This window comes from Camelina sativa, chromosome 14 (genome assembly GCF_000633955.1).
Source record: "Camelina sativa cultivar DH55 chromosome 14, Cs, whole genome shotgun sequence".
In the NCBI taxonomy this organism is placed as follows: Eukaryota; Viridiplantae; Streptophyta; class Magnoliopsida; order Brassicales; family Brassicaceae; genus Camelina; species Camelina sativa.
The window spans coordinates 11581324-11598523 of record NC_025698.1 but is presented as its reverse complement, the minus strand read 5'-3'; the positions used below and the strand labels follow the sequence as shown (position 1 = coordinate 11598523).

At 34.9% G+C, this 17200-nt stretch overlaps 2 protein-coding genes and 1 pseudogene across 2 annotated transcripts; all 3 read right to left on the bottom strand.

Moving 5' to 3' along the window:
* LOC109128665 lies at window positions 2072-4194 on the bottom strand (annotated as a pseudogene).
* Window positions 7503-10134, bottom strand: LOC104743479 (zinc finger BED domain-containing protein RICESLEEPER 2-like). Its single transcript, XM_010464553.1, has 9 exons — window positions 10083-10134; window positions 9459-9910; window positions 9182-9371; window positions 9014-9124; window positions 8790-8956; window positions 8500-8636; window positions 7965-8370; window positions 7607-7697; window positions 7503-7522 (listed from the first exon to the last, which is right to left on the bottom strand). The coding sequence occupies exons 1-9, from the start codon at window positions 10132-10134 to the stop codon at window positions 7503-7505; spliced, it is 1626 nt and encodes a 541-aa protein (XP_010462855.1).
* Window positions 14243-15717, bottom strand: LOC104741033. The gene is made up of 2 exons (XM_010461794.2): window positions 14948-15717; window positions 14243-14855 (listed from the first exon to the last, which is right to left on the bottom strand). The coding sequence occupies exons 1-2, from the start codon at window positions 15174-15176 to the stop codon at window positions 14653-14655; spliced, it is 432 nt and encodes a 143-aa protein (XP_010460096.1). The 5' UTR covers window positions 15177-15717; the 3' UTR covers window positions 14243-14652.

Sequence of the window (17200 nt, the reverse complement as noted above, 5' to 3'; positions counted from 1 at the left end):
ATTCTCTAGTTTACAACAATATGGATATTTTAGATTAAAAAAATTATTATTTAGATTAGGTGGATATTTTGGATATATTCTGATACGATAGTGAAGATATATATCCAGATTTAAAATATATATTTTTAAATTATATGTTTAAAAGGTGGAATATATATTAGAATATCCCAAATAAGTATGTTCTTTAAATTTGAATGAAAAAATAAACTATTTTAATTATCTTAGCTATATTTCACGGATCTAGTTATTATTTTACTGGTATGGACATATCTATGTAATTATTTACTTAGATCTAAATATAGATATATATCATTAATTCTTAATTTTAAAAGTTTTTGATTCGCGTTCACTCCTATAATAGGCAAATAAATTTTCGTATTTTGCCAAGAAAAATAAGAAGTTGAATAAAAGTCAGATTTTGAAAAGAAAAAAAAAACTGTTCCAATACTTCCATTCCATCCACCATTGTTGATATTTGTGAACCAATGTCCTACTCATATTCGCATTTAGTGAATGTATTTTTTCTTTTCCGTAGCCAGATCTAGAAAATTAAACCAGCTAGAAGTTTATTCTTTCCTTTTATAAATACGAGTGATAAAATCATAAATGAAAATTAAATGCATAAACTATGAATCAATAATTTTAAGAATTTTTTAAAATAATATTTAACCAAAAAAAAAATTCAAACTGACTTTTAGAGGTAAAGGAAAAAATGAAAAGTGGTGCCGGTGGTGGTGGTGATCCGTGGAAAAGTTCGTGACTTTGTGCAATAATAAGTCACACATATAATTTTCCGATAAAGTCAACGAAGAAATTAAAGGGCTTAATAACAAAATCATGCATGTGGTTAAATTCTCTATCTAGCTCCATCACTAATTCACTACTAATGTTTTGTGAAAACTAATCAGTACGTACGTGAGCGCAACGTGACAATAACTACGCAAATTTCGATCAGACTACGTGATTACATGTTGGAGTTGGCTTTTTTTTTTTGGTCTTTCATAGCCAAAACCACAAAGAAAAGACATTCTGTGAGATAATTTTCTTTTTATTCATCATCATCATCATATTATTGCTTAATTATACGATTATTTCTGTTCAAATTAGGCCCAAAATTGGCTGTCTGGCCAATTAGATTGAGGCGTAAAGTCATATATATTCAATACAAAATTTATTTCCAAAAATTAAACACTACGATATTGTTTTTTTACATTTACGTATATCATATATGGGTAGAATTGTTTGCTCCTTGGATACAAGCGCACACTCCAAATTAATCCAAACAAGCATATAACCACTGATTGCAGCGACTTTCTTTGCAAGAGAATCGATACTAGGATCATCTTTGCGACCACGTACTGGGTGATGATGAAATCATTTGTTCACTACTTTTACATCATTTGTTCAACCCGTTGTATTCACTACTTTTACATCCTACATAATACTATTACCTATCGACAAAAACTGAAAACACAAAATCTAGCATGCAAGATACGAAAGCCGTAACCACATGGTGATGGGCTAGTGGTTCCCATCTGGTTGGAAGAGTTGCCATGTTGGTCTAGGCCAGGGATCAATTCTCCTCAGATGCGGAATTGCTACTCATTTACTATGTGGCCACATAGATATAAGTCTTGCTTACGGCCCATTTGAATACCCGGAAAGAGGATATCCGTGGACTGCACTTTCCCCAGGGATTAATCTCGAGCCCCTCCATAGGCTGGAGATTTACCCTTGAGTTATCAAAAAAAAAAATACGAAAGCCGTAGACGGTTGCAAACGATCAACAAACAATAGAAACCGCATCACTTAACCTAATTGAGACTCTAGCTTTTTTTTTTTTTTTGGTATCCACCAATTGAAAGTCTAGTTAATAAACATTGTAGTATAATTTTAAAACCAAACAAAAATATGATTTAATTATAAAAATGATTCGAGATTTGCGTACGGACTACGGAACCACTCAGTAATATTTAAAACAGATTAAGAAAATCCAACAATTAAGAAAACTAATACGCAGCTAGCATAAGCACATGCATATTTATTGACAACTAACTAAGTAAAACATTATCTATCCAGTACCAAAGAATGTGGCTACCGCACTATTCTCTAATACCTTTAAGGCTTTTCCAGATTTGATGCACCTTGGAGTCTTGTATTGACCGATAGAAGCACCTTGTGAGATGAAGAAATCCATAAGAGAGTCAAATGTCCCATGACGCACCACCTTTATCTCCAGTGGTCCTACTGATTCTTCCTTGAACCGACAGATCTTGTAAACAATGTTAAATGAATCCTCCATTACTAATTAAACAACACTTCGAGAACGTCTCTTGTTTGAGGTTCATTTGCTTCTTGCTCTTTATTTTTTCTTCGTTTTTGTCTTTTACTTCCCAATAAACTACGTAGTGACCCGGACAGTGGAGTTTATCAGCATAGCTAGTGAAGTCTACTAGCATGAGATCTGATGAGTCAAGAGCGAGTTTTGCGCGATTAACCGCCTTAAACAGATCATCTTCGTTAGCTTTGTCCAATGTCAATGCTTAAAACCACGTTGTCTCTTCTTATCAACCTAAACTGAGGTGCTTTGTTGTAGAAACCAGTCACCAATAGAACATCTCCAATTCTTATTCTATACAAGCCTGAAGGAAATTATAAAAAGAGAGAAAAATAACTTTCTTCGATATCATAACATTAAAAAAAAATCATAGTTTTTGAAATCCATATATATTGTTTTACTATCTAGCTCAGCTGAGAAACTGGTGACCACAACTTCATAAGAACATCCGAGTTTCACATCCCCAAGGTCAACAACGTCATTTATATCTCCATCCACTGGTATGAACTCGAAGTAGGACACATTGGGCATGAAAGTGTATGATACATCATCAGGCTTGCACATAGGATTGAGATTTAACCCGAATTGAGTCTCCGAAGAAGCATAGATCGTTGAAATTAGAGGCAGCATATCATTAGAGTAATAGTTTAAGGTGGGCACATATTGAGCCATCGAACCTGTTACAATAGTTTCAATATATTTAGCTTTTGGCCAAAGTTTTGTGATTATACCTTTCCAACACTTTTGGTTGCAATTTCTTCAATGGTTTTTGAAATTTCAGGCTGAGCCCCACCAAGAACTATAGACACAGAATTTCGACAACCAATGTCCGTGATCCACTCGATGAGCTGTCCTGATCGGATGTTTGAACACAACTCCTCCCATGAATCTTCAAGAAACTTGATTGCTCGGACCATGACTGAAGCAAAGATAGAACCAATTCTTGTAACGTTATTTCTTTGAACCAGACCACAAAGCAAATGGCAGTAGAGATTCTGTTTGTAGTCTGGACATAATATAATAACTTCATCAGGACTGGTGTACGTGTAATACCAGTTCGATGGAAGGTTCTTGAAATAGTTGCTCTTTAAATAGCTACTGCTTGCGACTCGAGCAGGCAAGCCAGAAGGTGTGACGGATTCGAGTTAAGTGAAGTAAAACATCATCGCCTTTCCTTTCTCCACACCTTTCACATTACTAGACAGAACAAGAAACTAATGATTTTATTTATTTGTTATATGAGTAATTAATTTCATTCATGAGTTTCGTTTAGAAATTAGAACTATGGACTTACTTGCTTATAACGTGCATCCGAATATCATACATGAAGGTCAAGTTGTCTAAATATTTTTCATTCCATGGCATCATCTTTTGTGCTCCCCCTGAAGTACCCGTACTACAACCAACATTTTAGAATTAGAGCATGATCTTTTCACATTTGGAATTTGCAAAACAATAATATAATATTTTTATAACATGCAAACGTAAAACAAACAATAATGATCTTAGTTAATTCTTACATATACGAAAGAAACAAAGAAAACCTCTTGTTTCTTACCTTAGTACGAAGCCGGTGATAGGTCGGGCCGAAATGACATTCGAGGGCTCTCCATTGGCAACACGTTCGATATACAGTATGGCTTAACATCTTCATAAGTCACCACCTGTACATTCTTCTTGAATATCTCTTTATCAAATCTCCCATGGAAAAAGCGCTGGAGGTATCTTGTGTTTGCGTTTAGTGTGAGTATCTCCTCCAATATATTGTCTTGTATCTGCTTTACATTTGATGTTAAATCCTCCAGCACTTTCAGTTTATGAACTGGTTTTTCGGTGAGATCAGCGATTATACTCATAGTTGGTTACCTCGAATTCACCTGAAATTAAGAACTGTACACTTGTTGTTGGGCTAAGCTTGAAGAAGAAGAAAGCGGTTTAAGAGAAAAGGAAAACTCTAATCCATTTAGGAATAGTTTTATTTAGGAGATATCTAAATAAGTTAGTTTACCTGTTTTGGATTAGGAAATTGTGTTCTAGTTCTCTCTATATAAAGAGTTGCCAAAGTGTGGCATACCTTCAAGAGAGATTTGAGAGAAAGAGTTTGAGAAAAAGAGATTATGAAGCTTCTGTTTTGAGTTATTTTCATAAGTTAATAAAAGAAGTGCTTTTATAAATCATAATCTTAGTATTCAAACTTTCTAGATTTGGTATCAGAGCTTCGTTGAAATCGATCCACAAGTTCCAGCAAACAAACCAAAAGAAGGAGGTCCATCATCGACTCAATGTCCAATGTTGAACACCACAAATTACACCGTCTGGACTATGAGAATGAACTCTCTGCTTCATGTGCACAAAGTCCGGGAAACAATTGATCTGGGTTTCACCGACGAAGAGAAAAACGATTTAGCTCGAGCTTTCCTGTTTCAATCCATTCCAGAAGCACTAATTCTCCAAGTCGGCAATCAAGTTACTGCAAAAGGTGTCTAGGATGCAATAAAAGCAAGGAATCTTGGGGCAGATCGGGTACGAGAAGCAAGGTTACAAACACTTCTGGCTGAATTCGACAGATTAAAGATGAAAGAAAGCGATACAATTGATGAATTTGTTGGTAAACTTTCTGAAATTGCCACAAAATCAGCATCATTGGGAGAAACCATTGAAGAAACAAAAATTGTCAGAAATTTCTTAAAATTCAACCAAGGAAAAAATACATACATATAATTGCATCTCTTGAGCAAGTCCTTGATCTAAAAACAACAACGTCTGAAGATATTGTTGGGAGATTAAAGACTTATGAAGAACGAGTATTCGAAGAGGAAGATTCACAGGATAGTCAGAGCAAACTTATGTATGTAGTAGACTCAGCTCCACATCCACAGTTGCAAGAGTTTTCTTACGAAGGTGGTAGAGGTAGAGGCTCAAGCCATGGTAGAGGAAGAGGACGAGGAAGATATGGTTACCAACAGCGAGATAAATCGAAGATTACCTGCTATCGTTGCGACAAGGTTAGACATTATGCATCAACCTGTCCGGATCGCCTCCTAAAGCTGATCAAACCACAAGAAACACTGGAAAAGGAAGAAGATGACACACATGAGGCTGAATCTCTAATGGTCCACGAGGTGGTGTTTCTTAATGAAAGGCATGTTAAACCAAAAGACTTTGAAGATTGCTCAGACAATGTTTGGTATTTAGACAACGATGCTAGTAATCATATGACAGGAAATAAGAAGTGGTTTCACAAAATTGATCTGATGGTCACAGGAAAGGTACGCTTTGGTGATGATTCGCACATTGACATAAAAGGGAAAGGGTCTATTCTGTTTGTAACCAAAGGAGGAGAAAGAAAAATACTTGCAGATGTCTACTACATACATGATCTCAAGAGCAATATCATAAGTTTAGGACAAGACACTGAATCCGGCTGCGATGTCCGGATGAAAGAAGATTACCTCACTATACATGATCGAGATGGAAACCTATTGATAAGGGCAAATCGTGGAAGAAACAGGCTGTACAAGGTAACAATAGAGGTTGAATATACAAAGTGTCTACAAGTTATGGCATCAAGTGACTCAAATCTGTGGCATGCTCGTTTGGGGCATATTAATCTTGAAACCATAAAACAAATGGCAATGAAGGAACTAGTTATTGGAATACCGAATGTGTCAAAGGAGAAAGAAACATGTACATCTTGTTTATTCGGAAAGCAAGCAAGACAAGCATTCCCAAAAGCGACTTCTTATCGAGCGACACAAGTTTTGGAACTCATTCATGGAGATCTTTGTGGACCAATCTCACCTTCTACAGCTGCGCACAAAAGGTACATATTTGTATTGTTTGATGATCACTCTCGCTACATATGGTCAATACTTTTGAAGGAGAAGAATGAAGCATTTGAAAAATTCAAAGGATTCAAGGCGTTAGTAGAACAAGAATTCGGAGTTACTATCAAGAACTTCAGAACATATAGAAGAGGAGAGTTTACATTTCCAAAGTTTTTGTGAAAAGGAAGGCATTCACAGGCAGCTAACCGCACCCTACACACCGCAACAAAATGGTGTTGTTGAAAGACAAAACAAAACACTGTTAGAGATGACTTAGAGCATCTTAAAACATATGAGCATGCCAAATTATCTGTGGGGTGAAGCTGTGAGACATGCGACCTATACCATTAACAAAGTGGGGACAAGAGCTTTGAACAATCTCACACCGTATGAGAGCTTCAAAAATCGGAAACCAAAATAGATTATCTATGAGTATTTGGTTGTATTGGTTATGCAAAAACCGAAGCTCCACATCTGAAAAAACTTGATGACAGGTCGAGAATGCTTGTGTATCTCGGAGCAGAGCCTGGCTCGAAAGCATATCGCCTTCTAAATCCTGCAAACCGAAGAATCATAGTAAGCAGAGATGTAGTTTTTGATGAACACAAGAGATGGAAGTGGAATAATCCAGGAGAAATTTCTGAAGAATCTGGGATGTTCACCATTAGTTACAGCGATTTTGGTAACAATGGAATCAGAGGAAGTGAGGTCACTAACGAAACAGATGAAAACAGAGAAAATGAAGGAAATAGTGATATCAGTGGTGAGTAAGAACCAGCTAATGAATCTGAGACTGAGGAAGAACAAGATGTCGTAGGAGAACAAGAACAGTTGCAACCGGTGTTAAGAAAGTCATAAAGACAGACTAAGAGACCAGGCTATCTAAGTGATTATGTGCTCTTAGCAGAGATAGAAGTAGCCCTGGGCATTTGGGTGACCTGATCGGGTTCAGGTCAGATATTTCGGATTAAGGGGTCCTAGACCCATTCGGGTATTTCTAATATTCGGGTCGGATTTCGGATAAACACCCATCGGGTATACGATCTCAATCCGAAATTAAGTAAACCAAACTCAAATTCAATCAATAAACCTATCAATAACCATAAACAGAAAGAGAGCAATGTTCAAAATTCAAACCATAATCTCGTTCAAACAACCACATAACAATACTGTTAAACAAACAAATCCATGTCTTAATAAACCAAGTACTAAACGAGAGAGACAACAAAGTAAACCAAAATTAAAAAACCAAGTACTAGCCGATAGTTCTTGTAGAACTGTCACCGATTGTAAAACCAAAACAACAAAACACCTTGTAGCTTCAAGTAGTCGAGACCTTAATCTTCAATGCAGAACTCTGGAAACAAAAGAATTGGATGAGCTAACATAAACTATAAGAGAGGCAAAAACAAAAAATAACAAGATTTAGTGATATACAAACGTTTTTCAAGTCGATCTTCATATTCTACTTCTGCCAGAATTTGAGCATTGGTAAGAACTTTTGATTCAATTGCAATGTCTTGTTTCATCCACTGCTCAGTACACATCAAAACCTCAACCATATAGGGACTTAGGCAACTTCTACATGGTTCTATTATCCTACAACTTGTGCTAAAAGCACTTTCAGATGCTACAGATGACACTTGCATAACAAAGACATCACGAGCCATTTGTGATAAAATAGGGTACTTACCACAATTGACTTTCCACCAAGATAGAACATCATACTCAGTCCCCATCATCACATTTGGATTCTCAACAGCCTATTTCAGGTATGTAGTCAACTCATCTTTTGTTACTTGAACTCCAATCTCATTTAAAGCTGCTTTGTACCTTTTATCAATTGTGAAAAGACGAGGAACACTATCTGCTTCACTCACATCTGGCTGAGATGACTGAAAAGGCTGAGACTGAGATGACTGAGATGACTGAGACGGCTGAGAAGGCTGAGATTTAGCATACCGATCACTATACTCCTTGAACATATCAACCAGAAGATTGTAAACCTTGTCATACATCTCTTTATATGTTGGAGTCTCTTCACCATACAACTTGGCAAAACAAATCTTAGCAAAATATAGCTTCTTACTAGGATCAAATACTGTTGCTATTATCAACATCATATTGATATTATTAATCTCATCCCAGTACTTATCAAACTTCTTATACATTTCTTCAGCCTTTATCTTCAACTCAGAATCATAACTAGAACATAGCAGGTCAAGATTGGTTGATATGTTGACAATCTCTCAATAACACTTATGAGAATTCAGTCTAGTAGAAGCCGAGACAATCAATGTTGAGTTGTAAAAAATCTCTTAAAACTTGTCTAACCTTTCAACTGCACGCCAATCATTGAAGCTTGGAGGTCCAACTCTCTTTTTTCCATTATCAATCTCCAAGAAATGATCATTGTATAGCTTGTCTTCTGTCTCCATCTTATCAAATGCTAACTTGTACTTAATTGCCCTCTACAACATCAAATAAGTCGAATTCCACGTAGTCTTAACATCTAAAGGCAAACTATCCCTTGTCATCCTAACATAATCTATCTTCTGGTCAAATGCGTTTTGCCTATTTGTGCGGGATCTAAAATAAGAGATAGCATTTCTGATTGCAAGTACATTCTCAGAAACTTCAGTCAACCCATCTCTCACTATCAAATTAATGATATGACCAGCACATCTCACATGCATAAACTCTCCTTTCATAACTAAAGACTCATCAGAAACGAGAGAGAAAGCAGTCTCAAACTTACTCAAAGCATTTGTATTTGCCGTTGCATTGTCCACTGTAATAAAGAAAACCTTCTCTATACCTCAATCAGCTAAACAATCAAGAAGAGTACCTGAAATTGTCTTCCTTTTGTGGTCTGTCACATACTTGAATCCTATTATAAGCTTCTTTAGTCGCCAATACTGATCAATGTAATGTGTTGTTATGACCATATAACTTGCACCTGTGATTAGCAATCGATTTTAAGATAAGATTAGAATAGATAAGTGAACTCAAAAACGAGCCATTTGTGAGTAAAAAGAAGGATAATTGACATTATCTGTGACATCACTAACCCATATATCTATTGTGAGTGAGACTCTTTGTTTGTTAGCAATGAACCACTTTCTCATTGTCGATTTTCTCTGAATAAACATCTCAACAATGTCCCTTGTGGCAGTCCTTCTGGAGTGTGGTTTATATAGATTCATCTGCATCCATGAACATATAGAAACATATTAGTATCATTACAATAAAATCCAGACAAAAAAAGGAAAGAAAAAAAAAGAACACTATACCTTGCTACAGAAGTGTCTCCAAGCCATACATTCAATGAAAGATAATGGCAACTCCCCTATCACAAGCATCTCATTGGATGCTTCTCTGAAAACAATCTCTCGAACTTTGGCATTTTGCAGATTTCCATCCTTATTAATGACCTGTTGACTCAACTTTGGATCTTTTCCTTCTAGCCACGCCTTGTGCTCTTTACAGACTTCAAGATGATTCCACAAATTTTTAGTCCCTGACTTTGATGGACACTTGTATTCTCTCTTGCAATAGTGGCAGGTACATATATTGCGGTTATTTGGTAGCCTTGTGAAATGAACCCATACACCTGACCTTGGAGTGATTTGCCTCAGAGTTTTTGGTTGTTCATCTCCATCTTTATGATTTTGTTTTCTTTTTCCCCATTGATTTGCTTCTGGAGTCTGAAACCCTTCTCCTTGGTCATCAAACTCAAATCCATCTGCATCATTATCTCAATCATGTTGATGTGGAGATGATGAATCCATCTGCTAATTGTAAAAAAAATAAATAAAATAAGTTAGTGAAAGAAAACACCATGTCACCATCGATCATTGATCACACAAAACAAATGCTCACACAAACAAGACCACTATCGATCACACATCAAAGACCACCATCGATCACACAAACAAGACCACCATTGATCACACAAACAAAATCCATCGATCACAAAAACAAAACCCATCGATCACANTCAAACTCAAATCCATCTGCATCATTATCTCAATCATGTTGATGTGGAGATGATGAATCCATCTGCTAATTGTAAAAAAAATAAATAAAATAAGTTAGTGAAAGAAAACACCATGTCACCATCGATCATTGATCACACAAAACAAATGCTCACACAAACAAGATCACTATCGATCACACATCAAAGACCACCATCGATCACACAAACAAGACCACCATTGATCACACAAACAAAACCCATTGATCACAAAAACAAAAACCATCGATCACACATGAAACATGAAGCTAAACTAAAACAGAACCCAATCAAATGATCAAACTAAAATAATACAAGACATGAAGCTAAACTAAAACAGAAACCAATCATGCTTTACTCAACAATACAAGACAAAAACACATAGAATTTCAAATAAGTCATGAAGCTAAAACCAATTCTGGGTGCAGAACACAGTTCGGATTCAAATGGGAAGGAACAACATTGAGAAAATTTTGATATGCTTAATTTGGAGATTTGCAAATCAATCAATCGAACAAACAAATCTAAAAACCCACAGAAATTGATACAAGATACAACAAAAATTGAAACAGAGTAGAACTCGCAAACAAAAATGATACATGATACAACAAAAACAATCACCTGTGAATGTCTCCGTGATGTCTCAGACGGAGGAGATGAGTAGCAGTTTAGGTTTTCCAGCTTGAAGAATAGGGATTTAATCCGAATAAATAGTGTTTATAGATCGAGTAACGGGAAAACGAACCGGTGGTGAGAGGTAAAAGCAACAAATCAAAAAGGTTTTTGGAAATAGAGATAATAGGCTATGGTCATAGGGTTATATCTGTGGGTTCGTATATCATCGGGTTTTGATCGGATTTATTTCAGATTTCGGATAAAATCCGATCGGGTTCGGGTCCGAATTTCAGAAATCCTAAATCCATTCGGGTTTTTCTTCTTTCGGATACAGGTTCAGTTCGGGTTTTTCAGATCGGGTTCGAGGTTCGGGTTTCGGGTCCAGGTATTTTGCCAAGGGCTAGATAGAAAGAGAAAATCTTCTATTAACAATCAATGAAGAACCATGGGATTTCAGAGAAGCAAGTGAGTTAAAGGTGTGGAGAGATGCTTGTGAAGAAGAAATCATGTCTATATCAAAGAACAAGACATGGAGCTTAGTTGAATTACCCTTTGGTGTCAAACCAATTGGTTTGAAATGGGTGTTTAAACTGAAGCGCAACTTGGATAATAGCATAAATAAATACAAAGCAAGGCTTGTGGCTAAGGGCTATGTACAAAGGCATGGGATAGACTTTGATGAAGTCTTTGCTCCGATAGCCCGTATTGAAACAATTTGGTTCATCATCGCCTTAGCAGCATCAAATGGATGGGAAGTTCATCATCTAGATGTGAAAACTGCGTTTCTCCATAGAGAACTGAAAGAAGATGTCTATGTTACTCAACCTGAAGGGTTTGTGATCAAAGACAGTGAAGAAAAGGTTTAAACTACACAAAGCACTCTATGGACTTAAACAAGCTCCTCGGGCTTGGAACATTAATTTAAACACAATTCTCTCTGAGCTGGATTTCGAGAGATGTTCTAAGGAGCCGTCTTTGTACAAGAAACGAAACAAGGAACATCTTCTTATTGTGGCAGTATATGTGGATGATTTACTTGTCACCGGTTCTAGCTTGGATTTGATACTTGATTTCAAGGAAGGCATGACAAAGAAATTTGAGATGAGTGATCTAGGAAGACTTACATACTATCTTGGTATTGAAGTAATCCAAGAAAAGGATGGAATCATATTAAAGCAAGAAAAATATGCAAAGAAGATCTTACAAGAAGCTGGAATGAGTGAGTGTAACCCAGTTCTTGTGCCGATGGAACCTGGTTTGGAGCTCTCTAAGACTCAAGATCCAAAACGCATTGACGAACAGAGTTATAGAAGAGTCATTGGGTGTCTTAGATACTTACTACATACTCGGCTAGATCTTTCATTTTCTGTTGGGATATTAAGTCGGTATTTGGTGGAGACAAGAGAATCACATGGCGTTGCACTAAAACAGATTCTAAGGTATCTTCAAGGTACGTCTTCTCATGGACTTCACTTTAAGCAAGGAGCTCAATCGGGTTTGATAGGCTATTGTGATAGTAGCCATAATGTTGATATTGATGATGGGAAAAGTATGGTTGGACATGTTTTCTATTTCAATGAGTGTCCAATTACACGGTGTTCTCAAAAACAACAAGTGGTGGCACTATCCTCATGTGAAGCTGAATTCATGGCCACAACAGAGGCAGCTAAACAAGCTATTTGGCTTCAAAATCTCTTTGCTGAAATCATTGGAACAGAATGTGAGAAGGTGACGATACGAGTTGATAACAAATCTGCAATTGCACTAACAAAATATCCAGTTTTCCATGGCCGTAGCAAGCACATCCACCGAAGGTATCACTTCATCCACGAGTGTGTTGAGAATGGTCAAGTTGAAGTTATACATGTTCCTGGAACTGAACAAAGAGCTGACATCTTAACCAAGGCGCTTGATAAAAACAAGCTCAAAGAAATGAGGAATCACATTGGAGTTTACAACACATCGGAAAAGGATTTCAAGCTTAAGAGGGAGATTGTTGGGCTAAGCTTGAAGAAGAAGAAAGCGGTTTAAGAGAAAAGGAAAACTCTAATCCATTTAGGAATAGTTCTATTTAGGAAATATCTAAATAAGTTAGTTTACCTATTTTGGATTAGGAAATTGTGTTCTAGTTCTCTCTATATAAAGAATTGCCAAAATATGGTTTACCTTCAAAAGAGATTTGAGATAAAGAGTTCGAGAAAGAGAGATTGTGAAGCTTCTGTTTTGAGTTATTTTCATAAGTTAATAAAAAAGGTGCTTTTATAAATCATAATCTTAGTATTCAAACTTTCTAGACTTGCTTCTATAAGTAGAGCAAGGAAAAACTGATATTTAATAAATCACGGAAGCACCTAAACTTAGTAAGTTTGATTACACACTTCAGAAATATATCGGTAAATGTGTGAAACGATTTTTGGATAGATCTTAAGCTTCCAAAAGATTCTTCATGTTTGTACCTTAATTAAGAACTTGAGATATTCTAATATATGCTTGACAGAGTTAGATTTCTGAAAAATATGTATATGGGCTCAACTTCCTCGGATCTTCCGAATCACATGCATAGCATATCAGTAAAGTTACTAATTTTGTCTGAAACTTACAAATCACATGCATCCATATCAGTAAATTATGAAAAAAAAATACTTTCGAGTGTATTATGAGTAATACATGTTTCATTACTATTTTGATCCGTCTCTTATAAGCCCTAGTTTGAGTATATTAGTCTAAAGCATTGTATTTGAGGCATTTATGGTTTGTTAAGCTTAGTTGGATACTTGGATTCAGTTCTTCTTTAAATCTTTTAGTTAACTTCGACATTCATCTTTTTATATTCATTTCTATTAATTTCTTCCGAATACCTACGTCAAAAAATGAATGGGTTAGTTGTTCGTTCACGAACTCGTCATTAATTTGCCGCAACCCTACAACATCTTTTCTTATATGTGTTGGTCGATCGTCTAGGCATACATATATTTTCAAAACTAACATTTATGAAACGTTAAAGAAAAAGAGATACGTGGATAGTTTAATTTGAGAAGATAAATTTTGGATCCTTTGGAGTAAATGCCCCATGAGGTTTTCAAGGGTTAATGATCGACTTCTCACGCAATCTACCGACTAAATCTGATAATGTATTCATTCAGATGTAAGGTCACATCCGACTTCAATATATTGGCTAATATAGATAGTTTCACTTTCTATCTATGTAACCAATATGTGATTTTAATTTTTATACTCTAAAAGTATATGTAGTTGTAAATTTGTATTAGAAGAAGATAAACCGGATACATCATGTTTATGACTTTGTATGCAAATTGTAATATAGACTTTACTTAACAATTCAATAATTCATTACTATAAAATAAAAAGTAGTTGATTGGTAAACTCCAAGAGATACATTATTAACTAACTGGCTAACAGATAATATAGAAAAACAGTGAACATATCGATAGAAATCAAAATCGCTTTTATTATCTCGTCTCAATAACCAATAAAGTTACTCCAACAACAATTCCACAAATTGCGCCTACATCAAAGTTGTGATTTCCTTGTTAAAATTCTGATTTTGTTTTTCTTGTTGTCTCTGAACCACACACTTTGCATAATCAAATATACTAAAAAAACGAAATGAAATTTTCACATTTCTGTTAATCAAAATTTGAAAAAAAAAAAACTAATTTTTGCATAATACACATTTGAAACACAAAATACCAAAAGAACTTGAAACTTTTGTTTATTTCCTGAAAGCAACTTCATCATAAGAAACAAAACAAATCATAAGTTCAAACATGACAAAAACCAAAAAAAAAAAAAACAGAGAACCAATCTGAGTGAGCACACACATTCAAAAGAGAGAGCTAATGAGTTGAGACTTTAAGACTAAAAGACTTGTTAATCCAAGCCTTAAAGCTTCTTCCACCAGCTCCTCCTTTTCTAGCTCCATTAATCGGAAAATTCGATCTTCCATTGTCTCCTTCCACCTTCTTCTCCTCCTCTGGTTTCTTACACAACATAAAGTTCCTCACTCCCAACGACCCTATTGCCTCCCATGGAAGCAAAGCTACACCAAAACATAAAATAAAATAAAACCAAACTTATAATAATAATCACAAACCCTAGAAACGAAAACAGAGTAAACTGAGAAATCATCACCTCCAGGTCCAACCAATGGACAATAGAGAACAAAATCTTTGAAATCAGAAGCAAGAATCGGCAAACGACCTTCTTTAGCGTAACATTTCAAAGCAGTATCAATCACAGATGCGACGAGATCACCTTCATTAGCAACGAACCTGATCGGACCAGCACTACCAAGAAACGTAACGCTGATCAAGATTCTGTTTCCTTTAACGATCTGACTCTTCTTCTTGTAAAGCAACATCCTTTTTCTTTTATTATATATAAAAAAAAAAACAAGATCTACTACAACAAAGGATGAATGAATGATGATGATGATGGGTCACGGGTCGAGGCCGATGCAACGGTAGTACCAGCCTTCTTTGCAAGAACCGAATGAGAAAACAGAGTCTGTAGAGATGTAAAAGCTCTCCCTTTTTGTGGAAAGGGTGAGCCTAGGATTATCACCGTTCGTATTAGTTTCCACCATTCACAAACGCCACCGGAGATAATAATAATAATAAAGATGAAAAAAACTTTCCGACGAGAATTTGGGTTATCTCTTCGGTAGCTAAAGGTGGAAACTTTAAGGAGGATGAGGAAGAAGATGAAGAAAAGGGGAAACAAAAATTGAATTTTTGATTTTGATTAGAATAGGTGCGTAGAGAGAGGTATTTAAATCAAGATTTGGTGTTTAGGGTTCTTTTTGTTAAATCTTAAAACTTTTTTGGCGAAAATTGGAGATTTTTGGAATTGTGTGTACGGGTTTTTGTTATGTTTTCCGTGTTTTAAGAATGTGAGATAAGTGTTTGTCAAAAAAAAAAAAAATGTGAGATAAGTTCATTCTGTTGCAATGTATACACGAAATAAATGTGATATGTTCGAAATTTTCGGAGGAAAAAATCAAAATAATACCAATAATTATAAATATGTAAATATTCCAAACAGAATATTTTCTTTAGATTCAATCTGAATTTTCTAACTTCTTTTATTAAAAAAAAAAATCAAAATTCCAAATCATTTGCTAAAACTGAATTTTTTTTACAACCATGATTTGTTAATTAGAATTTTTTTGATGAAAAGGGGAAAATTCATCAACCAATAAAATTTAAATCAACATTTCGAAAGACTACTTTTGTTGCTGCAAAATTTTATCCAGACTGAAGAAAATTATGACGGTTTATATATTTGCTTGCATTATTTAAGATTGACTTTGAACTTAAAAACAATAGACCACAGTTTGTCTTGCGATCGACGACAAAGACCCAACTTTCTCTAATGTATATTTCTTGATTTTAGGGGTCGTAGCTCCAAAATAAAATAGTTTTATGGTAACACATATATATATATATAAGATATCATATATATATGTGAAAGAACTTGTATATGTGAATTACTGAATTGAATAACAAAAAGGTTCAATCCGTTATATTTATAGTATTGAATCAGTTTTATGAAGAAATATTATATATATACACATATTAGAGGTTTAGTACATTTCTTTGTTTAGAAGTGAATTTACATGTCGTAAATCTTAAATCATTATTTGTATATGTGTCTTAAATCTACTGGATGGTCTATAAAAAAAAGGTAATCCATATCTCATTCTTATTTTTCAAAAGGGATCCAACTTCTGTTCGTTAATTTTCACTTATTCATAGTGAATAAAATCCATACAAATTAGTGTTAATGAATATGAGGTTTAATCCATGATATATATAGTGAACGGATTTTTGAAGGATTATCCATACATATTTATGCTTAAACAAATCAATTTATTTTTGTTAATGAATATGAGGTGAATTTTTCTTTTTCTCAATTCTTAGATATATATGTGTCATAAATTATTGGCCGGTTTACTCAAACAAATTCATGTGTCTTTATCTACATTTCTAAAATAGAAAAAAAAAAAGAGAGAGTTACATTTGTGATATCTATAGTGAATAAATTTTATGATGGGTCTATATAAAAATTAGTAGTAATTATTATAAGACAGGTTTTGATAAACAATATCATAATCAAATTTCCTTTGTCTAGGTCTCAATGTATTTATGTCATAAAATCATTGGGTGGTCTATATTTTAAATGATTCCTTGTATATTCATTTATTTATCTTCAGAAGGACACGAGGTGATCAATCCTTGACATCTAAATATTTATACTGACTATAGTTAAAGAAGTAATATCATAGACTTACTGGTTGGTTGGCCTACATTGTAAAAAAAAACTTCACAAATCTTTTACCATACAATGATACAAGTGTTGGCATGTCTTGCTTTGATAAATCCA

What these genes read in the sequence shown, in the direction of transcription:
- LOC104741033 (XM_010461794.2), bottom strand. Translation starts at nt 15,176, where the DNA reads ATGTTGCTTTACAAGAAGAAGAGTCAGATCGTTAAAGGAAACAGAATC. An exon ending in TCCATTGGTTGGACCTGGAG is followed by an intron (nt 14,856 to 14,947) that starts GTGATGATTTCT and finishes GTTTTGGTGTAG; the next exon opens with CTTTGCTTCCATGGGAGGCA.
- LOC104743479 (XM_010464553.1), bottom strand. Translation starts at nt 10,134, where the DNA reads ATGGATTTTGTTTGTGTGATCAATGGTGGTCTTGTTTGTGTGATCGAT. An exon ending in TGTTTGTGTGATCGATGGTG is followed by an intron (nt 9,911 to 10,082) that starts GTCTTTGATGTG and finishes ATAATGATGCAG; the next exon opens with ATGGATTTGAGTTTGATGAC. An exon ending in TTTTTACTCACAAATGGCTC is followed by an intron (nt 9,125 to 9,181) that starts GTTTTTGAGTTC and finishes TGCTAATCACAG; the next exon opens with GTGCAAGTTATATGGTCATA.